The sequence below is a fragment of the Barbus barbus genome (genome assembly GCF_936440315.1).
Source record: "Barbus barbus genome assembly, chromosome: 34".
NCBI lineage: Eukaryota > Metazoa > Chordata > Actinopteri > Cypriniformes > Cyprinidae > Barbus > Barbus barbus.
Window position 1 is genome coordinate 9,139,263 of NC_136762.1, and position 27,743 is coordinate 9,167,005.

The 27,743-nt window shown below is 36.3% G+C and overlaps 1 protein-coding gene across 4 annotated transcripts; it reads left to right on the top strand.

Moving 5' to 3' along the window:
* Positions 1–1,133: 1,133 nt before the first annotated feature.
* Positions 1,134–25,958, top strand: LOC306854319 (CUE domain-containing protein 1-like; the record flags this gene model as incomplete). Of its 4 annotated transcripts, none has more annotated exons than XM_079392221.1 (11): positions 1,134–1,382; positions 14,148–14,773; positions 16,083–16,210; positions 16,639–16,765; positions 19,957–20,170; positions 20,503–20,571; positions 21,762–21,848; positions 21,947–22,040; positions 22,330–22,388; positions 23,301–23,370; positions 23,581–25,958. In XM_079392221.1, coding segments are annotated over exons 2-11 (1,146 nt in total). In that variant the 5' UTR covers positions 1,134–1,382; positions 14,148–14,476. The 4 variants fall into 4 exon arrangements, with proteins under 4 accessions (XP_079248347.1, XP_079248346.1, XP_079248349.1 ...); XM_079392223.1 differs by having other exon boundaries at positions 1,350–1,468; positions 23,581–25,918; XM_079392222.1 differs by lacking the exon at positions 1,134–1,382 and adding an exon at positions 11,813–11,979 and having other exon boundaries at positions 23,581–25,918.
* Positions 25,959–27,743: the final 1,785 nt, after the last annotated feature.

The window sequence follows — 27,743 nt, forward strand, 5'->3', positions numbered from 1 at the left end:
ATCTGAAGACTGGACTTTTTTCCAGTCTGAAAAGTTAATGAAAATGAATACATAAGGGCATACATTAGGCATCTGACCGTATAAGCAATGATTGATGCATAAATTACCTTTCATGTATGTCATACAGATTTAAATCGATCCATCAACTCACTGAGTATTTGTGGATGTCACTATACAGAATGACAAAATATAGTTCTCATATCTTGTCTGCTAATGCCATGAGCAATAATGATGATGGTGGTGGATAAACTGGGTTTTCACTTCTAATCTAAATCCAGGTTCCATTTCACAAAATGCTGATCAAAATTGTGAAAAATTTGCAGTGTTTTTAGAATTATTCTTGATATATATCCATTTTAAACAATCTTACTAAAGGTAAATTATACTAAGATCATGTTTGGGGGAATTCAGGATGAGGGCAAGTTATAATTTACAATTAAATGCTCTATATCCTTGTCTTTTTTCAGAATTATAATGCAGATGATTGCTTATTTGTAAATACAGTATAATATGTATACAATTTTAAGTATACTTATTGTTTGGAAGTTATATGCTTCTGAAGACTAAACAACTAAGTACAATGAAAAAAAAGCGTAAAATATTTATTAGTCTTAATTTAATAGTTTTATTTTTTTAATAAATTGGAATTTATAAAATAAATATACTTTCATATAATGTACAGGAAATTAATTTGTAGATTTAAAGGGACCCAAAAATGAAATTTCTGTACTCGCCCTCATGTTGTTTCAACCCTGAATGAATATTTTCTGTAAGATATTTTAAAGAATGCTGGTAGCCATTGCCTTCCATAGTATAAAAAATACATAAGTCACTGAGTACCTGCAGCTGTGTTCAGCAGAAGAATGACATTTATACAGGATTTAAACAACATGATTGTGAGTAAATTTTAATTTTGGGATGAAATATCCCTTTAATTTAACTGTCACGCAGACTTATTCATTCTTGTTTCATTCATATATTTTTCTTCCTTTGAAATAAATAATTATATTCATATTCTCAAACATTTCCCATCCGCCTTGATGTCTTCTATTTGGACTCAGCAGGTGTAATTCCGCTCTCTGTCCTCTAGGCGGCTGTGTGGCTCTTTGTTTCCTCGCGCACAGATTCTGCTTGTGACAGATTTTTTCCCATCTGTTTGATTCATCCCAATACACAACAACACACTGCTAGTTCCGTTTCTGTGGGATTTCAGACGCTGCGGCATGAACGTATCGATCGGGACCCAATCTTTGTCGATAGAGATGATGCATGCCTATGTGTATAGTCTTTTAAAGCCCAAGGAAATGCTCAAATAGTGTCTCTTTAATGATAAAAGAGGAAGACGGGACGGATTGGGAACGTGCTGCTTCTGTTCACCTAGAGTAAGTAGCTTTGTTTTTTAAACTGAAACATTGTACATTGAACTCCACGGATTGCACGATATGTTAGCCAACGTTATATAAGACAGGTAGGTAGTTACTGCACTGATAAAATCGCTATGTCGATGTTTTATGCTTGTTTTACACGTCTTTGTTTAAGAGTATGGCTGTTTGGTTGCTGTTGTTGAATGTGTCGTGAACTGCTCGCGTCTTATTTACACGTAAATTGTATGAGTTTATATATGTGAATGCTAATTATGCAGTACTCGTGTTAAAATGAAAACTGTGAAGTCCACATCTTGGATCTGAGAAGCGCTGTCCTGCCATTAATTTGGTTGGTTGTGTTTTATAAGCTAGCTAAGTTAGCTGTCTACCTAGACAACATTTTTGGCCTCTTTGGAATTAGTTGGTCTCAATGGAACGTTCGACATCGATATTCGATTCGTGAATGAATCGTTATTTTAAGTCAGATCTTTTCATTGAATCGGTTGAAATGTTCTTAAAACTGGTCTAAACGATTCGTTCACGAATCGATTCGAGTGGTTCTTGAGTCAACGACTCATCTCAGTGTCACTGCGAATCGAACTACATGCCAAGTCATTGAACCGAACATTATTCCGTAGTGACTTACATTAAAATGTAAAAACTCACAAAAATTTAAATTAATAAAGTTATTTTAAAACAAGCAAAATCTTTCATTAAAGATATGTAAATAAATGTTAGTAATTTTTCACACAATGGCACAGTATGATTAATTTAAACAATGCCACATGATAATGAACCGCTGAATCGTTTTGTGAACCAGTTAATTTTTAAACTTATAGGCCTGTTCTCAGTGTGTAAACCAGACACATAGTGGCTCAGTGAACGCAACAGGAGATTTTAATTGCACATTTTTACTCATTACACTTTTGACAGCTTCCTTACAACTTTACACTAAGGAACGAGTTTTAGCCCATTTAAAAAAAATAGTGCTCAGTTTAAAAACGTCAGAGATTAGATGCGCTTTCTTGGCTGAGGCTGACATGCTGTTCCAACCACCAAAATAACCATTTTGTTTGAGGCCTTTAGTTTTTCCAAAGGACCAACCAGAGGCCCATTCCAGTGTGTAATCACTTCACAGCTTCGTGTAGCACAAAGCATAGCGTTCAAAAAGTTAACGTAATATTTCTTGTTTGTATTGCTTTTTCACATTTGGAATTTGATTTTTAATCAACCAATGTAGCATATTTTTTCTTGTTATTTTTTGAAGTATAGCTTGTGCTTATGCACCTTGCAAGTAACCCTGCCGTCACATTTTAAGGCACGAAACAGCTGTGTTTGGCTTGTGAAGCACATTTCTGAGTTCAAAGATGTAGATGTCAGGCTGCCATATTCTAGCAATGCTATGTATGATGGCGGTGGTGAAGGTCTGTCTGTCGGACAGCTGGTGCCACTCCTCTCCCTTTAACAGAGCCTTGATTTGCATATGGCCACTAACCCTGTTTTTGCCCTTCTTGAGGATGCTGGAGGGGATAATGGACTCATTGTATCCTCTTACACACCTCCCATTTTGTATGGCATTATGGCGTTGAAAGCTTATAAGATGTCTCTTGATCTACCCCAGGACCTCAGGGGTGATGAGCTGGATGTAGATTTACCCTTCCTTATTAGTGGTGTCAACGCTCAGGTTACATGTGTTAAAAGGCGTGATTGTATATTAATGACTTTTTTGTTAGCATGTAAATAGTTTGCTGTCAGACTTTTGGGAATAAAGTTCAAGCAGAGCAGCCTGTATAGCTTTGGGATGTTGCATATATTCAGAAAGATTTCTCATCAAAATAGCAAAAAATAGCTCATCAATGTGTTTAAGCTTCTGTGTTTTTAAAATATGACCCTAGGACAACAAACTCAGAAGTGTCTTTCTTATTAAGCAATTCTCATAAACAGATTAGTTTTGATAAACTGTACGTACAAATATCAATAAATTAGCATTTTAATGCTTCAAGGGTATTGGTCTGTACTTATTCAAATCGAGGAAGGACATTTTAAATCTCTGCTCCACTGTTTTTTTTTTTTTAGGCAGCATGTTTGAAATAAAAAATATGCAGCAAATCAAAATTGATTCAGAACCAGTCGAACATATCTTAAAGGGATAGTTCACCCATTAATTACTCACCCTCATGTCGTTCCAAACCTGTAAGACCTTCGTTCATCTTCGGAACACAAATTAAGATATTTTTGATAGAATCTAAGAGCTCTCAGACCCTCCATAGACCGCAATGCAACTGCAGTGTTCCCATGTCCAGAAATGTAGCAAGGACATCGGTTAAATAGTCCATGTCCAACCGTGATTTTACAAAGCTTACGATAATACTTTTTGTGCGAAAAAAAAACAACAACTAAAATAAGGATTTTATTCAACAATTCTTCTCCTCATCCTGTCTGCAGTGGTGTACTGCCATTGTGGAAAGAGTGTGTTAATTACAGAGTACTTTTAATTTACTAACAATTTATGTGTAAAATTTGGTGTTTCTTGGTGGGGGTTTTTTTATGTACAGTGCTATTGAAAAGATTAAGATTAGTTTTTAATTTTTTTTTTAAAGAAGTCTCTGGTGCTCACCAGGGCTGCATTTATTTGTACAAGTCAGGGGCGGATCTACCGGGGTGGTAAGAAAAAGCTGTGCCACCCCAGAATTATCACTGAATAAAATATAAATGTAAGCAGTGTTTCATGTGCTACATTTCCGCCGCGGCGATGCCAGCGTAACGGAAAATAATGGCAAAAAAACACGTCTTTCACTTAACTGTGCACGATGGTTGCACACGCACGCAGCTCGCCCAGTGTAGTCGGCTTCATTAACAAATGACTCTTATGAACCGGTTCTTTTTGAGTCGAAAACACAACTATGCCATACATATTGTTTCTGCCGTTTCGGACAAAACAATAAAATGAAATCAATAAGAAGATGCCGATCACGAAAACTAATAGCAGAGTTAGGTAAGAATCTTGTATTGCAGTTTTCTCGATTGTTAACATAATATAACTGATTTTAGTTGGCCCATTTTCCCAAACCATTAATTCAGTTCTCAAAACAAAGACACGTTTCTCAAAAAGTTTAACAATGAGTAAGTTAAACATTAGGTAGCAAAATTGATGACACCAATCAGAATCTCTGCATCCTAACAACGGAGAGAGCTGAACGAATAATATACATGGGTTTTATACTTACACGTTCAGTATAATTACAGTAGCTCTTGCTATGCAGTTGCTGGGGTGTTGCTAGACTATTGATAGTGTGTTCTGGGTGATTACAGACATTCCCACCTCTGGTAATAACAGAAAATCAAACATTGTTTTCAAAACTGATCCAGTTTCAATGCTTTAATATTATTGTATTTCTTTCTAATGTTAGGAAATTCAAAAGTGTTCCTCTTAAACTTGCACTAAAACGTGATTTATAAGTATCCATTTTAAAAGTACCATTTAAGTAGCCTATGTAATATTAATAGAACTGCATGTCTTCTTTAATGATACAAGCTCAGAAACATTTATAACCTGTTTAAGTTTTTTTATGTTGTATATTGACTTGGTGCCATGATGAATATTGAAATGTTATTTATTTTTCATTTTAAACAGTATAGATGATTACTGCATTACGTAATGCAGTATTTGTGAACACAACTGTGCATGTCAGAAAATAAATCCCCAAAAACTATGCATGGGGGCTTGCTTTGGTGTTGCCACCCCTCATAGACCCCATGCCACCCCTTTGCCACCTTAAAACTTATTTTTTAGCTCCGCCCCTGGTACAAGTACAATAAAAGCACACTCTAAAAAATGCTGGGTAAAATATGGACGAACCCAGCGGTTGGGTTACTGCCCAGAAGGTTGGGTTACATATTTAACCCAACTGTTGGTTGAAAACAACCCAGCATGTGTTCTGTCCAATATTTACCCAGCACTGGGTTGTATTTAACCCAGCATTTTTTAGAGGGCACTAATATTATTACAATTTCAAATAACTGTTTTCTTCTTATTTTCAAATGTAACTTATTTGTCATGGCAGCGCTGAATTTTCAGCAGCCATTACTTCAGTCTTCATGTCATATGATCCTTCGGATATCATTCTAATGTGCTGCTTAATATTTTTGTGAAAACCATAATACATGTATTTCAAAAGTTCAAAAGAACATAACATTTATTTGAAATAGAAATCTTTTAGAAAATAGAAACATTAGAAAAGTCTTTACTGTCACTGATTACTGTTAATCAGTTTAATGCATGTTTGCTTTAAAATCAGACTTGTTTAGATGGACAACATTTTTATAGACCTATCACATCACCACATTAACAATATGTTTATGTATTTGAGTGGATAGTGGTAGTGTAGCTAAAAAGTGCTACTGCACTTTTAGAGGCTGTTTCTAGCAAATGTTTTGTGTGTTGGCCTCCCAGGGGACAGTGGCAGACTTTTGTTCCTTCTGTGGCAGATGGCCCTGAAAAGGTCTGTTAAGATCATCTCTATCATTATTGGGTTTATGGCGTCAAACCTCAACAGATGAACTCTTGTGACACTCTGAAGACCATCCAGCAGCGGGACAGTGGACATGCTGGGGGTGTCATAGTCAAGTCAGCCTTTTTCTTTCCACCTTCCTGTTTCAGAAACCCCAGTTCCCTCATGTTGACTGTGGCTTTGGAACCAGGTCAGAGGAAAGGAGGAAGAAAGAGGAGGAGGGGGATTGTCAAGCCCTACGCTATTTGGTTCAGTGCCTGCCTGACTGATTCCTGCTCATTCATCTGACCTGAGTCACAAATGACAGTGCTTTTCCACAGAAATACTGTGGATATTACCTCCACATACAAGCCTTTTCGAGTTGTGCTTCCAGAATGTATGCAGTAACAGCCATGACTCAAACCCGAACTGTTTTGTGTCCTTATTCAAGTGATTTTGCCAATGAGAGGCTCCGTGGCATCAATCCAGTCAGTGATGCATTCAGATAGACGCACATCCCATTACAGATAGCAGTGAGCTACTCCCTTTCAACCATGAATTCTTCTACTTTCCAGACTTCACACTTCCTTCATTCAGAAACGCATACGAGCAGAAGCAGCCAGACGTCACAGACGGCGTAATTGATTGTGCCTCTGTCTAAGGTCTGTTTTGCAATTAGTTTTGCTCTTGTCCGTCTGCCAAGGTGTTAAAGCTGACTGGCTCACTTGAGAGCGCGTGGAGGCTTTCCAGTTTCTCCCCCCCGTGGGTCCGTTCTGTTCATCTGCTTGCAGAACAGCCATATTTTTGCTTTTTACTGCTCCATTTGCCTCGGAATATAATCACAAGACCTAATATTGTTATTGTCTATTTGTTAGCTTCATTTTTGTCTGTTTATGACAGATTGATTTTGTACCCAACAGAGCAAGCGTTGTCTTTAATCTGTGTTTGACAGTTTGAAGCCAGGCGGCGTTGAAGGAATGAAACGGCCTGATATTTGAGTATCTAGATTTAGCATTCTTTTGATCATGGCACACACTGCTTGGAAAAGATCTGCTGTCAACAAACCCATGTTTTTTTTCCTTCCTCTCTTCAGTCTTGGTGAAAGAGTGTTTCTCTCACTTCTGTTTTTTTCCTGATTTGCTAGCCTGTTTGTTTTTTTGTTCTTTTTAGCTTGTGCTGATTTCGCCAGATAGTTTCCCATTTGAAAAGTGGCTTAGTCTCTTTGGACGTCTTCTGCATTTTCAGAGCGGTTTTAAACTGTACTCTCCCACTCTAATATTGAAGCACTTTGACGTTATTAGAGCTTTGTTAAATATTGATCACAGACAGCGCACACTTGAGGAATCATTACATCAAAGCTTGCGTGCCAATAATGCGTTTTATTCTCCTTTGAAGTCCTTCAGCCTTACAGCGTTTGGCGGACTGTCAGATTTACCATTATTAATCCAAAGTGAAACCTATTTCTGAAAAAATTGCTTCTTGATAATGCTTGGACAAGGCCTGTGAAAACACAACCTGCAGGCTTTAATTGGCCTTTATCGGCTGTCAAAACAAGTTGAGTGAGACCAGTTTAGTGCTCCCAATCAGGAGGGCTGGAGTTTATTTTGAAACTATGGCCATTTCTAAATATATTTATAACAAATAGCAAATAATTTTTTATAGAAACCATAGTTATTTTTAAACATGGTATTAAGCTATCCATGATTATACTTCCCAACTCAAAATCAGTGCTTTGTTGTCGAATTAGAATTGAAATAAGGCAAAGCAATAATATTGGTAAATCCACTTATTTGTTAAATGCTATATATTTTTTCTGCTCTTAATTGTTTCTTTTTTTATCCTCTCATATATTAGTCTGGGTTCCAGAAAAAAAAAAGTACACTTGAATACTTGAAAATACTCTTAAACTCAAGATGCCTCAACTGCATTAAGCATGCTTTCTGAGAGCAAATGTTTGGTTTTAACAAGTACACTACATCAGTTTAATTCTTTCTTATCCCCATCAAGATCTGCCCACTTTAATCCATCTCTGTCTAAACGAAAAGACTGAACAGAGCTGAATAATGCATGTGAAAGTGGACATCTCACATCTGAGAAAATATCCAGTGAGCGGCAGTTGTGTGGAAGAAAATGCCTTGTTGATGTCAGAGGAGAATTGGCAGACTGGTTAGAGATGATGGAAAGGCAATAGTAACTCAAATAACCACTCGTTACAACCAAGGTATGCAGAATATCATCTCTGAACGCACAACACGTCGAACCCTGAAGCAGATGGGCTACAGCAGCAGAAGACCACACCAGGTGCCGCTCCTGTCAGCTAAGAACAGGATACGAAGGCTACAATTAGCACAGGCTCACCAAAGTTGGACAACAGAAGATTGGAAAAACGTTGCCTGGTCTGATGATTCTCGATTTCTGCTGCGACAGTCAGATGGTAGGGGCAGAATTTGGTGTAAAGAACATGAAAGCATGGATCCATCCTGCCTTGTCTCAACTGATGGTGGTGGTGTAATGGTGTGGGGGATATTTTCTTGGCACACTTTGGGCCCTTAGTACCAATTGAGCATCGTTTAAACGCCACAGCCTACCTGAGTATTGTTGCTGACCATGTCCATCCCTTTATGACTACAGTGGACCCATCTTCTGATGGCTACTTCCAGCAGGATAATGCACCATGTCACAAAGCTCAAATCATGTCAGACTGGTTTCTTGAACATGACAATGAGTTCACTTTACTCAAATGGCATCCACAGTCACCAAATCCAATAGAGCACCTTTGGGATGTGGTGAAACGGGAGATTTGCATCATGGATGTATAGCCGACAAATCTGCAGCAACTGCGTGATGCTATCATGTCAATATGGACCAATGTTTCCAACACCTTGTTGAATCTGCAGTTCTGAAGGCAAAACCCGGTACTAGCAATGTGTACATAATAAAGTGGCCAGAGAGTGTGTGTGTGTATGCGTGTGTGTGTATATGCGTGTGTGTGTGTGTGTGTGTATGTATGTATGTATGTATGTGTGTGTGTATATATGTATGTGTGTGTGTGTATATGCGTGTGTGTATGTATATATATATATATATATATATATATATATAATAAATTGCGTAGTTGCAGAATATTATTTTAAATGCTGTTCTTTTCATCAAAAAATATATATTTATATATTAAAGCAACGCTATACTGTTTTCACTCAAAAATTAATCAAAACCTTTAAACCTCTAATCACTGTTCTGTTCAGCTGTAAAGCATGTGGTCAAAATACTTTCCTAGGTGTTTTTTAGTTTTATATATAGTCCCACTACCTTGTTTGTTAAACATCCCACTAGTCATAATTCCTAGGCATGTTACAGAACATATTTATGAAGCACATTTGACAGGAATAGTTTTTAATCTGCTCTGAATTTTTTGGCTGTGTGTGAAGACAGTGAGTTGGTTTTCTGGAGGAGTAAAATCGAGATCTGGCTTGCATTAGTAAATATAGAAGGTTCTCAGATGCAGATCATAGTCATGTGAAAAATAGCTCTGTGGAATGTACAGCCTTGGCTTTGTGCAGTCCGTGCCAACTCTGAGCGCACACATATACGTGCACTGCAACTCATCTCTGCTGTGTTCTTCAAGCTCTTTGATATGGAGTGTTAGTGATGGGTCAGACGGGTGCTTCACAACAGGAAGTGAGAGTCTCAAGCAGGAAGGGTGAGTGGAAAATGGGATGTTCAGAATTTCAGCTGATGAAAAGCTCATCTATTTATTGACTACAGCTCTTTGTACCTTGTATGCCTCAAACTCCAGAGGTTTACATCCTTGCATTCATTGTGAACCAGATTTACTAATTATCTTTTACACTGCTGAGTTGTTTGTTCATATAACATTATAGAATATACAGTAGTCTTTGCACTAAACGTGCTACAAGTTTCTGGGACTTTTAAAGGTTTTGTTATGGAGCATCTTGTTCCCTATTTCCTGTCTCCAGGGATCCCTGATGGGAGTTGAAATAATACAGAAAGAATTCCATACTGAAATACTCCACCAGACAACAAGCAGCTTTGCTCTAAATATAGGCCTAGTATTGCTTTTGAGGAGGAACTATTTTCAGGCTGAGTGTTTTATAGACCATGAAATTAATTTAAAAGGAATGTTTTTTTAATTATTATTAATACTTTTTAATTCATTGGTCTCAAACTCAATTCCTGGAGGGCCACAGCTCTGCACAGTTTAGCTCCAACCCTAATCAAACACACCTGGTCCAACTAATCAAGGTCTTCAGTATCACTAGAAACTTCCAAGCAGGTGTGATTTTGGGGCTGGTTGGAGCTAAACTCTGCAGAGCTGTGACCCTCCAGGAATTGAGTTTGAGACCAATTCAATTAAATTCAAGTTTATTTGTATAGCGCTTTTTACGATACAAATCGTTGCAAAGCAGCTCTACAAGAATTTAAGTTTCCACAATATATTTATATATTGCAGAACCTTAATATGTTTGACTTATGGCAAAATTTGGTAATTCTGTATGTTGTCTGAGCATTGGCATCTTGTTTTAATTATTTAATTACTGTTTTAATTATTGTAATTGCAGTGTGAACAGTTTATTTTATTTATTTATTTTTTATATTTTAATAGTTAAATAGACTACAGTTCAAAGGTTTGGGGTTGGTCAATTTTTTTAATGATTTTGAAAGAAGTCTCCTATGCTTACCAGGGCTGCATTTATTTGATCATGAATACAATTTTAAAAAAGTAATATTGTAAAATATCATTGCAATTTTAAAAACTGATTCTACTTAATATTTATATTTTAAAATGTAATTTATTCCTGTAATGCAATGCTGAATATTTAGCCAGTCTTCAGTGTCACATGATCCTTCAGAAATTATTCTAAAATGCAGACTTGATGCTTAAGTATTTTTTTTTTTCAGATTTCTGTGATTCAATAGAACGTTCAAAAGAACAGCATTTATTTAAAATATAATTTTTGTAGCAATGTCTTAACTGTCACTTTTGATTAACTTAATGCATCCTTCCTGAATGAAAGAACTAATTTCTTTAAAAGAAAAACTTACTGGCATCAAACTTTTGAACAGTAGCATAGGCAAGAAAGAAAATACCAATCAGAATTCAGTTTGCAAATAGTATGATGACATCATTGTTGATTACATTTTAAATGCTGTTGGTAAACATTTTAAAAATGAAAGTCAAAAAGAGATTTTCAGACTTTATTCTTAAATTTATTTTATGAAGCTTATATAATTTATAACAAAAAAAGTACATTCAGTGGTTCAGGCAGATATTATTATAAGAAGTTTAATTTTAAGGAAACACAAAATTTGCATGTTTTAAGGAATATCAACACAGCTTTGCCTGTGCACTAAAAGCACTATAATAAACTCTAAAACTTATCCTAGACCAAAGATTTTCCAGAAATCAGAGTTCTCCTTGGCTTATTTTTCTGAGTTGCCATTACTCCCAGCCAAATAGGTCATACTCTTAGAAAACCTCTCTTGTTTCGGTGACCTTTCTTGTTGTGTGTCGTCAAGGCATCGCGGCGTCTAAGCCGAATGACTAAGTAGATGCTAAATAGGCGCTTGGTTCAGTAGGGAACTAAAACAATACCTTTTCACTCCGAACGCAATCCTCAAGCCACTGAAATTGGCCACGAGAGGAATTTTACCTCAAGCATTAAACAGTGCTCCCCGCTCTCTTGCCGGCATCCCTGCAGGCATGCTTACGCTTTCATATCAGTGCACGGCGAAGCATCCTGTTTACATCACAAAATGTGTCCATGCCAACGAGAGGCTGGTGAGGGGTGCTGGGTCCTGGCAGTGCCATGTGGGCTTGGCTCGGGCTCGGCTGTGTGCATTGTTTCACCGAAGCAGGGATTTCTCTGCCCTGTACTGAGGAGAGAGAAAGGGAGGGTGGAATTGGGGCAAGTAAGGAGGCAGGCAAAGGAGAACATCACAGCAAAGTTGCAGCCGTGCTCTGCGGACTCTAAAATTTTTAGCATTCCTGTTTCGCATCATAACCCAAAGCAGATATATGGAAAACTTTGGACCACTAGATGTGGAGAGGACTGAGGCCTGAGGGTGGTCAGGATTTGCATTACGTAGACAAAAAAAAAAAAAAGGTAAATTAAATTAATTTGAATTTTAAATTAAGATTTGCTATTTGTATGGAAATACATTTATGGAAATAAAGATGTTGAAAAACGTCAAATGTGTAATATTAAAATTTAAATTATTTTATAAAAAACAATTATATTTGAAAAAATATATAATAAAATTATATATTTTTATGTATTTGAATTTTATTGATAGATAGATAGATAGATAGATATATATTTATATTAGGGGTTTAACGGTATACAACTATGACGTACGTTCGGTACGCACCTCAGTTTTAACGTCACGGTTCGGTATGATTTCGGTACAGCAGGGGTAAAAACTAAACTTTTTTTTTTTTTTTTTTTTTTTATAAACAATGGTTTACTTACTTACGCTCCGTTCTGCACAAGTCTGCGGCGTGTCACAGCCTCAGACACGGGAACCAGAGCTGATCGAGGTCGCTCGAGTCAATGCTTGTGTTGGGTTTATCCCAGCACGTTTCTGAACTGTCCCAGAAGCGGCTCTCCGAGGCGTTTATACAGCAATCTGTCATGCCACATCAAAGACTGTCAAAACGCCATTTATTATTTGAATTTCCTGAAGAAGAAAAAAACTGTGTTCGTTCGGTAAGCATGCGTACCGAACCGAAAGACCCAAGCTAGTGCTGTTACTGAAGCTGAACTGATGTTATGTGATAACATGTACCCTATGGGGCCAGTGTGGAAGAGTTCGGCCCAGATGATGGAACGGTCACATGACCTACTGGACCTGGGCTGCATTGTCACTGAATACTACCTTTATTGATCATGTGGGGTTTTTTTTTTTTATACCTTGCAGTTGTAAACGTTTGTTAAATATATAAGTCAGCAAATAAGGTCACAGTATGTTGCTGGCTAATATAGATAAGGGTTTTGTTGAAACTGTAAGAACTTTAGGGTTAGTGTATGTATGTGTATATATATATATACAGTGGCATGCGAAAGTTTGGGAACCCCTTGCAGAATTTGTGAAAATGTGGATAATTTTACCAAAATAAGAGAGATCATACAAAATGCATGTTATTTTTTATTTAGTACTGTCCTGAGTAAGATATGTTCCATAAAAGATGTTTACATATAGTCCACAAGACAAAAAAATAGCTGAAATTATTAAAATAACCCCATTCAAAAGTTTGGGAACCCTTGGTTCTTACTACTGTGTGGTTACCTGGATGATCTACGACTGTTTTTTTGTTTTGTGATGGTTGTTCATGAGTCCCTTGTTTGTTCTGAACAGTTAAACTGAGCTCTGTTCTTCAGAAAAATCCTCCAGGTCCTGCAGAATCTTCAGTTTTCCAACATCTTTTGCATATTTTAACCCTTTCCAGCAGTAACTGTATGATTTTGAGATCCACCTTTTCACACTGAGGATGATTGAGGGACTCAAACACAACTATTAAAAAAGGTTCAAACAATCACTGATGCTCCAGAAGGAAACACGATGCATTAAGAGCCGGGGGTGAAAACTTTTGAACAGGATGAAGATGTCCAAATTTTTCTTATTTTGTTGAAATATCATATTTTTCCATTTAGTACTGCCCTTCTGACGCGACAGAAGATACTTGCATGTTTCCTGGAAGACAAATGAAGTACAATTTACCTTGATCTTCAAATTCAAAAAGTTTTCACCAAAACAGTATGATGATGTCAAACAGTATCACTGTTTCCACAAATATTAGGCAGCACAACAGTTCAGTTTTGCATTTATATAATTCAGCTTGCATTTATATTAAATAAAGCATTTGCACTTTTATAAAATAAAGTAATTTTGTGGTTGGGCAAGTAAAAATCTTACCTATTGTCCCAACACAAGTGTAATAATGATTTTCCATATGTAGTATTTGGATACCCTTTCTGTCATCCAGCTCCTGGATTTCTTACCCTTGTATTTATTTTCCAACCTAGAATTCGACTCCACTCACTATAGCTTTGTTTTTTTTTCGTCTGCTTATTTCTGCCTGTGTCATTATATCTGTGGACGTCATTTTATCCGTCTCTTAGGGATAGATGACTTTGTAGCAACGTGTGTGGACTAAATACAGGCTGGCAGTTCAGACTATTAAACGGTTGATGTTTGGCAAAGATTTTTATAATGAACTGTACAGTTTCAAACCCTGTCCTTTTAACAGCTTGTCTGTGTTATTTGTTTTCAGATTGAGCAGAGCTAATGGGCAGATCACACAGTCGGACACAAAGCTAGAGCGCTCAAGACCAGACCGTCTACTTTCCTCGTGTCGACGACTCCGTACTGTCGTGTTGGATGCAGCTTAACAAGCAGAAGAAGCGAAAGAAAGGATTTCTCTCGCTCCAGTGGACTGGATTGTATTCGGAATGATGAAAAAGTGAACTTTAATAGTTTCGGAAACCAAAGAAACACGTGAGACGGACAGATTAATTTTGTGGGAGACTTTAGGTGGAAGTAGGCGCCAGCATTTCCCGTGTGGCGTCGTTGGTCGGGTAAGAAAACCGGTCTCCCTGTAGGATGACCAGCCTTTTCCGGCGCAGCAACAGTAATGGAGGGTCTCGGGGTGGCGGGGGCTCGGCTACAGGTGAGCTTAACAACTCCAGGCCCAACCGGCAAGTTCGACGGCTGGAGTTCAACCAGGCCATGGAGGACTTTAAAACCATGTTTCCTACCATGGACTATGAGGTGATTGAGTGCGTACTGCGCTCCAATAATGGGGCTGTGGATGACACCATCGACCAGCTCCTGCAGATGAGCATTGACGGACAAGGCTCTGATGACAGTTCAGATTCGGATGACAGCATCCCACCAGAGGTCAGTGTCTTTTAAAGCATCTATTGTAACCCATATTTCCTATATGTTATCACATTTCTTCATTGGAAGACAAAAAGTGACATTTTAATATATATATATATATATATATTTAAAAAGTGGTCCATACGGCTTGAGCTCTATATTACTGTTTATTTTAGAAGTCTCCTGAAGTCAGGAAACAGACTGAAATTGAGGCTAAGTTTTATTGCACTCTCTTGGGGTGTGATAATCAATAGGTTTCTTACCCACAATCCTCTTACACCTGACTGCTCCGATAAGAAAGTGCGTCAGTATTGGGCCCCGAGATGGATCTGAGACACATTACAGTCTATCTGTCTGTATCTCTGTAACAGTCTGCTTCATGGCCCAGTGGAGATGCTCTGCCATTAGACTTCGATGCGATCCTAAGTGAAGCATAAACTGCAGTGCATTTTGTTTATACGTTCTGCCGTGATTCTCTGCTTTTAAGCTCATTCCCCACTGGTGTATTTTTTTTTCTCTTGCATTATTTATAATCTTATGTTTAGATGGGGATGTGTTGAAACAGTATGTACTGTACTGCATATGCTGTTGGTATGAAAATCACTGCAAATATTGACCTAAGGTACAATAAAAATTATTGATAACTAATCACTATTTAATTTAAATTCAATTATGAACCAGTTAATTAAAACAATGGTTTTTAATTAAAGACATTACATTGTCATTGTTATATTTTTCATTTTAATATATCTTAAAACAGTATGTACACATGCTATACTGCAAATGCAGTTAGTATGAAAATCAAAACAAATTTAATTATTTTATTTACAGCTAAACAATCAAATTACAAGAATGTCTTTCAAGTAAAGACTTTTCATTTAGTTGATTTCATTTAGAACTTTTATTTTAAAATCAGCTTGGATGTGTTGGCTGTGTTGTAAATGCCGTTTATATGAAAATCACTGCAATCATTGATCTGAGATGCAATAAAAATAAAGAAAAAATCCATATGATTATGGATACAGAAGATTTGTCTTGATACCAGAATTTCACTAGCTAATGCTTATAGCGGTAATTTAATAAGATTTAATTGAATTATGAACAAATTAAATTAAAGCAATGTCTCATAGCTTTCGAGCAAAGACTAGTCTAGTTTTATGTAATTATCAACTTACCACGAAACCAATATTTTTGACATCCTTCTACCATTAATGGTTTTAGTAGCTGGCAACTACTAAATAAATGAATGCATCTGTGCAGTGTAATTTGGTATTTATTTTCGCAATAAAAAAAGTTGCTGCTTATTGCATTTGCTCTCTTTTATCAGATTCTTGAGCGGACCCTCGAGCCAGACAGCTCAGATGAAGAACCGCCCCCTGTCTACTCACCACCAACATATGCCATGCACATATATGACAGGAAATACCCAGATGCTCCTCCTGTCCCTCCGCCCAGGTTATAAATAGCTTTGATGTTCTCTACTTATCATTCTTTCCAATTTCCATAAAAAAAAAAAAAAGGAGTTTGAGAGCTGTTTTAAACGAATTACTGAAACGTCAGTCTTGGAAACATGTAATGGGGTCATCATGGGTCTCAGGCTCCTTGTTCATTTTAGTTACAGTTCTCTAAACGATGCCCCCTGGTGTTCAATAACCAAACTACAGTTCTTGTTGATCCTTGTGTGTGTGGTTTAATAAACCATATGCATGTGATTCCATTTATCCACGGATCATAATACCCATGAATTCACAAACATTAAAAAGGGCAGACACATCTGTAATTTAATTATGTGTCATCTGAAATCTGATCTGTAATTGAATTATAAGATGTGAGTGTTCTCATTGAAACAAGTGTCAGTGACACTGGCTTCTGTTATCTTTCAGATTTGAGGCCCAACCTCCCCCTGGACACAGACAAGTACAGGGTTACAAAAACTGGAACCCACCATTACTTGGCAATCTGCCTGATGACTTCCTGCGAATCCTGCCCCAACAGTTGGACAGTATACAGGTGAGGAGTAATTATCATGTAATGCTATAATAGGTCAAATAAGTAAGATTACGCTTTGTAATTCATTTATTTTAGATATTAAGTAATTTTTTGAGAAATTATTTAGAAATGAATGCTTTTATTCAGCAAGGATGTACTAAATTGATCAAAAGTGACCAATAGTATTACAGAATATTTCTATTTCAAATACGTTCTGTTATTTTGAACTGTCTGTATATCAGAGAGTTCAATCCTGAAAAAAGTATCACGCTTTCCAAAATATTTAAAATATATATTTAGCTGCAACTTTTTTTCAAAATTATTACTGTTTTTCCTATATTTTGATTGAAGAAATGAAGCCTTGGTGAGCATAAGAAACTTCTTTTAAAAATGTTTAAACAAAAATCTTACTGATCCCAAACCTTTTAACAATGGTGTATCTGATAGACTTATCTAGAGTGTCACATTCCCTTTAACACCTTTATACTTAAGGGTCAAAATGGGTCTGTATTCTCAGTTATCTATCTCAAACTCTGAGACCACGTGACCTCTGGGCTTGATGTCAAAAACTAGTTCATGCTTGAATTTTGGCCTTGATTTTGCTCCAGCTCTTTTTTTCTTTATCAGTGATATTAAAGATCCATTAATAGTTCAGTGAGTTCCAGGAGTCTGATCATTAAAACATGATAATGCAATACTGAAGTGTAGCTGGCAGGCTAGTGTACAGTTGTCTTTAAGCTCTTAAGCTAAGCTTTTTTTAAGCTTTCAGAAAGCCAGATCATGCTTTCTGAATAGCTAAATGAACTATAATGGCGTCCTTGTTCTATTGTACATACACAGCCATCCTGCATATGATGATCATTCATACATAAGGCATTGTATTGGTATTTTAAGGCAACATGATCTTTATCATGTTAAGGTTCTCACTTTAACAGTGAGTGTTTTGGGGGGATCACGTGACGCTTTCATGAGCCAAGTCGCACATTAACTGAGCTCTGTATATATTGCCGTCTTTTACTGTTGTTCGTCGTCTTTTTTTTACATTTGGGGTAGTTTTTTCGTTTGTCACTGGTCTGGAGATGTCACAGAGTCGGAAACTCGCTTGTTTCTCACCATCATCCTCGCCAATTAAGACAAAAACTAAATCAACCGCCACGGCGGGCCGAGCCGACATTGAAGACAACGTGGCGATCACTATAAAGCGATTTGAGGACATTTTGAAGATTTCCAAATTCGCCTCTCACATGAATACAATCCAGAATATGTGCTCTAAAATTTACTTTTTAATCGGGAACAGAGAGAGCAGAAAAAAGTGATCGGCGAACACACCGGCCGTCTGGATGCCCTCGAGCAGCAGGTGACTGATTTACAAGACCGCAGCAGACGCAGTACTCTCCGCCTGCTGGGACTACCTGAAGAGGCCGAGAAGGATGACCCGATTGGCTTTCTGAAACTGTCACTGCCGATTTAGAGCCCATCACTTGTAGGCAAAGATATCGAGATTGAGCACGCTCACCGAGTTTACTCCAGAGCTTCAACTTATCACTCCAAACCGCGAGTGTTTCTCTTCAAACTGTTACGCTACAACGACAGGAATTTGATTCTAAATGGAGCAAGACGCCGCCGCGGTCCTGTGAAAGCGGGTGACGGTGCGATGATACATTTATTTGTTTATTTTTTTGTTTTTAACCCCACTTTCTGGGGTTAATTCATGGAAATGAATGAATGAATTCAAAAGTTATTCTGTTCTCTTATAATAGAGCAAATGGTGTTCTAAAGAATGGTTCTGGCTGTCATGTTACTGTCACTGATTAAGGGGGCAGTCATGGCCTAATGGATAGAGAAGTCGGACTTGTAACCCGAAGGTCGTGGGTTCGAGTCTCAGGTCCGTCAGCGATTGTAGGTGGGAGGAGTGAATAACCAACATTCTCTCCACCCTCAATACCACGACTGAGATGAGACCCTTGAGCAATGGATTAAATGCAGAGCACAAATTCCAAGTAGGGCTGTGCGATTAATCGAAATCGAATCGAAGTTGCGATTTAAAAATGAATAAATCAGCCCACGTGACATGTAATACTTTAATAATTGATTAAAGAAATACAGTTTTTTATTTATTAAAAATAAACAAATCTTTCCTGTGAAATTCAGTAATTCTGTAAAAGTAGTAATACCATTATAATCGTCCCTGCAGAAAAAACAAACAAAAGATTTAAATATTTCCATTTTAGACAGAAATGGTGATAATGCTGGCAGAATTGCCTGTACATCCCTTGTGAAAAGTAATTCTCCTCGTACAATCATGCAGTCCATCATCCATGTTGTTTTTTTTCTTTCTTTTCATGTACAGTTTGACTTTGAAATAAAATAAAATAAAAATTGTTCACAAAAACAAACAGTGAGTGTTTTTAGTAGAATGAAATTAATCTTCCCTCAATCTTATTTCATAAAAAAAAAAAAAAAAAACAAAGCCTGTTTTAAGCATATTTCCATCCCATTAAGATAGTGTGAACAGTTCTCTTCTACATTACCATAATGGGAAAGAAATTAGTAAATATGAAGAGTTAAAAAATGGGCTTCATCTATTTATATGCAAAATCATTTTTCTTTGGATTTGGAGTTGAAATATTCTTTAAATAATTTAAATGTATATATTAAAATATTTTGTGTATAATTGGATGAAACTGTTAGTTGGAGAACTGGATAAAAAAAAAAAAAAAAAAAAAAAAACTAAATGAACCTCATTGCAGTAGACCGTTTTCTTTAATGATTCATATTTGAGATTCTGACTATGGGGAACTGTATCTGGTTTTTAAAGTTTACTTTAAAACTAGCTGTTGGGTTTTTCATGAGAATAAGTCTAATTTTTATTATATATATATATATATATATATATATATATATATATATATATATATATATATATATATATATATATATATATAATTGTTTTTTTTTTTTTTTTTTTTATATTTATATATATATATATTTTTATTTATTTTTTTTTATTTTTTTTACTCAACCCGGCTGTGAACGCTGACTGTTGCGGTTTCTCTCCAAGGTCATTGACAGTGCCTATTTCTCACAGCCAGATTTTATTATGATTGGTCATACACATTTTGTGCTTTTACACTTGAATGCTTCTCGTTGGACGATCTCATATCCTCGTTGAATGTCATATACATATACCTCTACCTTTCAATATTCTGCAGGGCTCTCAGTGTAGCATCTCCCAGCCTTCCTCATCCTCAGTACCCCAGAAGGTCCCCACTGTGGTGGCCGCCACGGGAACAGGTGGCACTTCAGAGCAGGAACACAAACTGAAGCAATATTTAGAGGATGAGCGTATTGCACTCTTCCTGCAGAACGAGGAGTTCATGAAGGAGCTGCAAAGGAACCGAGAGTTCCTCATTGCGCTGGAAAGAGGTAGGAAGACACTCGCCCACACGCTAAACGGGACAATGAGCTGTTTCTGGCATACTCCACTTCCCCTCCTTTCACAGTTCCACCTACACAAATCCTGAAGAGTCAATTCTTATTCTAATTTACTCAACCCGGCTGTGAACGTTGACGCTGACTGTTGCGGTTTCTCTCCAAGGTCATTGACAGTGCCTATTTCTCACAGCCAGATTTTATTATGATTGGTCATACACATTTTGTGCTTTTACACTTGAATGTTTCTCGTTGGACGATCTCATATCCTCGTTGAATGTCAAGGCCTAGTTTTCCTTCCGTAACACCTGCCTTCTATGTTGTAGATCGATTGAAATACGAGTCAAAGAAATCCAAATCCAGTCATTCATCAGCTAGCATGGAGAACTCCACAGGTAGATATCGTTCACCTGAACGGTGTGAGGGCATGTTTGTGTGTATGTGAGCATATACGTCACACTCTGTCTGTGTGCATATGCATAATTTTCTCTTTTCAAAACTATAAATCCTCACTATTTAACCCTGTAAAGCAGGGCTGTCCAAACTCGGTCCTGGAGGGCCGGTGTCCTGCAGAGTTTAGCTCCAACACACCTGCATGGAAGCTTCTAGTATGCCTAGTAAGAGCTTGATTAGCTGCTTCAGGTGTGCTTGGTTAGGGTTGGAGCTAAACTCTGCAGGACACCGGCCCTCCAGGACCGAGTTTGACACCCCTGCTGTAAAGCCTGACGTGATGTTTTTTGTTAATTATTATATTTGTTACATCGGGCTTTTGAAGGGGCATACTGAAGGGGAACAAAACATACATTTTCCTAAAACTGAGCAAAAAAAAAAAAAAAGATTATATAGCCAGAAAGTCCTGGAAATTCTGTTAGCTTGTAATGTAAATCAGTGAGATCTTAATAAAGTTATAGCAGAAAACTTGCATGAAATGCAAATAAATATCAGTCATCATTCTATTTTTTCTAATAATATAGTAAGGTGATATTTAAATACTTAGTATTATAATCAAAAATAGTTTTAATCGTGAGGTGGGGAACATATAATGCAATTCAGTATAGTGGTGTTTGACAGAAGCCTGCTGTATCATATTTGATCTTCACATTTTAGCATGATTTTTTTAAAATCTTTTTTTTATTATTATTATTAGAACATACTATAAAAGTTATGCATCAGAGCAAGTCAATAGGGGTGCATATTTCTGAAAAGATTTACAAAAATAGAGAAAAACAAATAAAAACCACAGTGTTTTTCACAGTAAGTGTTCATTTTAAAATACAGACAATCACATTTATTTCACTGCAAAAAGACATGCGTACCAGGACCTGAAGGGAAACTTCAAGGCCTTTTACTTGCAAAAAAAAATAAAAAATAAGTGTAATATCAATCATGCATATTGTACATTGTGTGCAAAAGGTTTTCATCAGTTTTGATCATGTTCATAATTCAGAGACCTGTGATACAGTAGGCTTCCCAATGGTAGAAAGTTTTGATTAACCTGTTTAAAATATAAAATTAACATGTAACCCATTTTGCAACATTTGTGCTGTAGACATCAAGATGCTTTACTTTTTTCCCTGAAACACAGATGACTGTGCTTCCAGATCTGTAGAGGCCTGCACAACAGTCTCAGATGATGCTCTGTTTAGAGACAAGCTAAAGCACATGGGAAAATGTAAGGGTCTTGCCTAAAACACCCCAGTTCTCTGGAAGATAATTGCTTTTTCAGGATTTTACAGGACATTAACATTTTTGTTGCGCTCTCATCTGCAGCAACCAGGAAGAAGCTGTTTGAAATTGCCAGAGGGTTCTCAGAGAAGACGAAGCGGAGGAAGTCTAAAAGAAGAACACTGCTACGACATCATTCGTATCTTTCAAAATGTGTCAGATAAACTAGCCTAATTCAAAGTGATCAGTATATTTGTAGGGCAAGTATGAAATAACAATTAAGATACAGATGAGGAAGCTAAAGGAATGTAAAATATTTAGAGATATAGGCTTTTTTTACTGTTAAACTCAGTGGCTCCCCTGTTTTGTGTTCAGAAGGCTGTGAATTCCCTAGCTAATGTTATTTATGATTCTTGGCACAGTAACTTCGATTCAGTTCAGTTGAGTAAATTTAGTGTCGATTGTTTACTTTGACTGCACTTTCTCAGATTGGGCACAGCCAACTCCACTGCCAACCTCCTAGACGATGTGGAAGGAAACCCATGTGGTAAGACTTTCTTTCCAACTTTCCAAGCCATTTTTTCTTTACATCTCTGGGTAATTGAAAGTATATTTTCTTGGGTAGAGTTCATTGCTAAGAATGCTGAAATATTAATATTTTCAGCAATCTCAGCAATAAACTCTATGAATGTAATCAGTTAATATTTTATACTATTATTAATATTTGTATACATATAAATTGTCCCTCTAAGATTAGTGTTCGCTGTTCTTTTTCTGTTCTATGTAGTTGTTTTTGTATTTATCATTTAAAAATAAATAAATAAACCTTGGTATGTATTCTGACTAACCGGGACTTGTCACAGCACATACAAAATATTGATTTTTTTTTTGTTGTTGTTTTTAATGGTTTATTTGCTTCTATTATCCTCATTTGTAAGTTGCTTTGGATAAAAGCATCTGCTGAATGTTTAAATTCAAGTGTAAATATATATACAAACACATGCAAACCGGTCCCTTTCAAAGGGTCATTAATATATATAAATTTTATTAATCAAGTATGTTTTAAATTAATCAAAAGTGACAGTAAATAATTTTACATTGTTGCAAGAAAAATCTATTTCAGATAAATGCTGTTCTCTTCTATTATATTCCTCAAACTTTTCAAAAACACTGACCCCAGGTATATAGTCAAGTCTGCTTTTTGTCAATTCTTCCACATGTACGGCACATACATAACAGAGAATTGAAATTGCATTACTCTCAGACCCTTGGTGCATACAGTTAACATTTAAGACACTGACAGTAGACGTTCAATATATTTATGCATGTTATTTCATTTTTATTTGTTTTATTTTTTATTTTATTAATTATTTATCAGCCTTTAATAATTGAATAAGGCCATATTATGGACTTTGGAGTAAATACCTGTTTAATTTTGGATTTTGGTGTGTCTTTCTAGATGAAGAATGTCCGCATAGACGATTGGCTGCACAGGAAGAGGAGGAGCCACATAAGGAACCACTATCATGGTGAGTGTCTCATGCAGTGAGATAAACCACTTTCCTGTTGTATTTTCTAAACCCATTAGAGGGGCTTTTAATATAACTTTTATACATAAATAATAAATAAGTTATTTAAAAATGAAAATATAGTGGTGTCATCAAAGTCTGTGAAAAGGGTCCATAGTCCTATAACTGACACGATATCTAGTAACAAACCTCTTGCTAATTTCATTCCAGATCCCTATGTGCTCTTGGGAAATTAAGGTTTCCATGGTGACCTCAGAATGACCCATGGCTGATAGCTCCTTATCTTAGTGGCTCCAGTGCTTAGCTCAGTGCCAGGCAATCGCAGACTCCAGAGCACCAGCCGAGGCAGGACTGCGTGATGATCATATTGTGTTGCAGCATTTTGCGAGCCTAAGATTATTGTTACCTACATTTGATTACTATTATAATTATTGTATTGTAACTGTTTGTTAATATTTGGTTTCGTATGTAAAACCCAACAGCTATAGTACTGATTTCCAGCTATGTATTTTTCTTTTTTTTTCCTGAATCATCTGAAACGAAATTCCCTTTGTTTGTTTAAAAATATATATAATTTACCTGAGGAATTTAATTTGCTCACAAATATTTGATTTGTTTATTACTGTCCAGTTAACGGTCAGTCATTTCAGCACATTAGTTTATAACACCTTTATTTTTAATAGACATTCGGAGTCTAATCTGCACATTAATCATCAACGGCATTTCCTCAAAGAATGTACCCAGATCGTCACGTCCCTTACTAACTCATAAACCTTTATTTATCTTTGCTATTAAGGAAAAATAATGGGTCTGTTGTGATTTTAGGGTGCTGAATAGTATTTCCATACAACTTTTTCATAGTTAAATTAAAGCCACTAGTTTGTTCAGATGAGATGCCCTTCTTTAAGACTTATGTGTAATACATGTTTAATGCCAAAATTCGATTTCAGTCATCTTTTTTACACAAAAAAGAAAGGCAAACTACTGATCGACCGAAGAGTTTGCCTGCTCCTCATGTTTGCACTGCCATATCTGTTTTATAAAATATTTCAATACTTTTTTCAACGGTTTCTTGGTAAAAGTGATCAGATCGATCGATTGAGCCAGTATAGTTATCATCTAAACATGTTTGTTATTTCAAAACGACCATAGAACAATTTGAATGATGCTGTCCTTGAACCAACCACAACGCTGCTGTGTGCTTTGCTTTATTCTTTTTTTTTTTTGCAAATCACACTGTATGATTTACCCTAACGCTGTGCTTCCAGTAGGTCATGTGACTCATGACTGGATAGAGGTCTAATTTTGATCCACCAATAAGAATGTGCCATTATATTCCTATTAGTGTTGTGCATCCCAGTATTGATTCAGTGTAAAGTGGCCCGTTGGAGAACACTGTGTAACATTTATGTTTGTTTGTGTTTTATGTACATCAGATTGTCCAACAGTTCAATCTATCAGGTTGAAACCATCTCGTCACAGTATTATATGCGGGAATCTACCATGTTCCACATGTCCTGAAATGTACCGATTTGGCTGTAAGAGCTTGCTTGTTTTGTTTAAGGAGCTTTATGTACGTCATATCAATATGTGATTGATTTTTACCATTATTACAAATTATATAGGTATTCTTAGGCATCATGAATGACGTGTATACCACATAATCATGTTCTGTAAATTGTAATCACCATTATGAAATATGTGCTCAGGCCGTGCAGATTTTTGCATGATTACTTTTTTTTCAAATCTTCATGGATGGCACAAAAAAGTCTGTAATCTGATTTGAAAATGATGTGAATTGAAAGAAATGTTTTGTAAGAGGCAAACCTTGTTGAGAGAATTAACGCATACAGCGTTGTCATCTGTGAGTCACAGGCACGACTGTGTGAGGTTTTCCCTTCCATCCTGCTTGTTAACTTATTTTATCCTCTCAGGGAACTTGCTCTAATTTCTCTTTCTGCTAAAAGCACAACCCAAATGGAAAACTTGTTAACGCTGCGGCTTCTTTAATAGGCAAGGTAGCACCGTCTGTTTACCTGTCATGAGGTAGACATGTAGAATTCAAGGATTGTGTGGCTGATCTGCTTCAGTATGTAGCCAAGTTCCTTTTCTTGATCACATGTCCTTGTGTGTTTACCTGAAATCTCTTCGAGATCTGTCTTTCCATCTTCAGTTTTTGTATGGGACAGATAGAGCCGAAATCACTGGCAGATGTGTTCAGAGAGTGTTGTGTGTGAGGTGAGCCACATGATTTTGAGTGGCTCTTAACTATTAGTGGAATGTACTATTTATACTGTATTAGAAGAAAGCAAGTAGTACATGCAAATTGGCAATTTTTTTATGAAATGTTTGTTTTAGCCATTATTTCTGTCCCCGTAGTTTCTTCTGAAGAATATGATTCTCAAATTAAGTTGTCTACTTGTCTAAAATCTATGTGATTGTTCTACATCGCATCATTCACTTAAGACTATTTCAAGTTCTGGACTTTTCTTACAATCCAGATGTTTATTAGTTATTGGAATAAATAATAAAATTGTTGTACTCCGTCTGACCATGTTGTTTTTTCCCCCCAATAAAGTCAAGCTTTCAACAGAAATTAGTTCTAGATAGTTTAAATGTATCAATAATTATTTATAATAACTAACTAACTTTTATAATAAATACATATTAGAATATTTTCTAAAATTTAGCTTTGCCATCATAGGAATAAATTGCATTTTAAAATATATTAAAACAATTCTATATATATATTATAATTGTATCATTTTAAGGGGATCATATTTGTTCTATATATATATGTAACCAGTAGATGGCAGCACAAGTCTTTATAATGGATGTGTTTTTCCTCATCGATGCATTTTTTGGATTTACATACATTTACATTTGTATATTAAATGATTTGCCTTTCTTATTACACAGTTGAATGACCTTCCTTGACCAACTATCTGTGCACTGGTATTCCTGGCACTACTAGGAAACCGGGCACAAAGCCCGATTCAACAACTCCATGGTCACAGTGCTTATCAACCAAAGACAAAATAAAAACACTTCACTATCAAGCATCAAGTGAGACACGATGGCAAAAACAAAGATAAAAAATAAAAACCTCTTGTATCAAACACACTGGTCTGTATGACACACTAAGTTAACCCTAAAAAGTTTTCCTCCTTAACATGCAATGATCTGGGAATAAATAAACATGCATTTCTCTTGACCCAGAAACATTATTTCAGAACTCTTTTTCAATCATCATTCTGCATTCTAATTTTTTAGGGGGAAAAAATCAAATAGCTGAAAGCACATTTTAAGATAGACAAGGTGAACAGACAGACAAACTGTAAGAGTGCATTCATCATACATTCATGTTCTGGCACATGTATGTCATATCATTGATATAAATGAAACCATAGCATCTAGAAGAAGAAAAAAATGTTAACATACTAATTTATAAAAACAATAAGAATATATTCTCTCTCTCTCTATTGTGTGTCATGCCAACTTTTAACTATATTCACAACATGGTTTTGAGAGCCTTATTGCAAAATCATTAAATTTATAATCTAACAAATCAAAATCAATCTTAACCTCCTCCCACAGCAATAAATTCAGCACACAAATTGTCTAACATTTATTTCACCCCCTCTAAGTAAATATTTCACACGTCACTTCACCACTTCACCTTCAATTATGCTTTCTCCAGAATACCAGTCATTCTTCCGAACGATTCCTACAATTTTGCTGTGTGCTTTGGGGTCTTTTTTTCTGCTTTGCAGCAGGTTCTACAGGAACCTGTTTTTATACGTTTACACAAATGTAAGTTTGTCTTTTCTTTGAGGCCATATACCTACAGTTTAGTCTTATCAGACCACTTTTTATTTAAAAATGTCTGCCAGCAAACCACAGCAATGGGGCTGGACTTGGCTCTACTTGGATGTAGCTATTTTCAGCCCACTCTTCTAAAGAGGTCGAAGGTTTGAAATGCCAAAGAGACTGATATCTGGTCATTTTCTCCTTTATAAGAACTTTGTAAAACTCAGTTGTCTCTTGATAGCTTTTCTGACAGATGACCTTCTTGCCTGGTTGCTGTTTGAATATTTTTTCACCCATTTAGTTTGAAAGGGTCATCACAGCTGTAGAAAAGTATTCTCACTTTCCCCAGGTTTACCTCTTTTCATGGCCAGCATGGTCATGTCAGTATGAATTAACTATTATTTTATGATATAATAAAATAGCCTACATGTATGAATGTGTTACAATAAAAACAGCCCTGTTTATGTGCAACCGTGTCAACAAAATGAACAGATATATTTTCTTTATTATCAAATAATTAAATGCCTATCAAGTTAAACAATTGTTAGCCTAAATTAATCAGT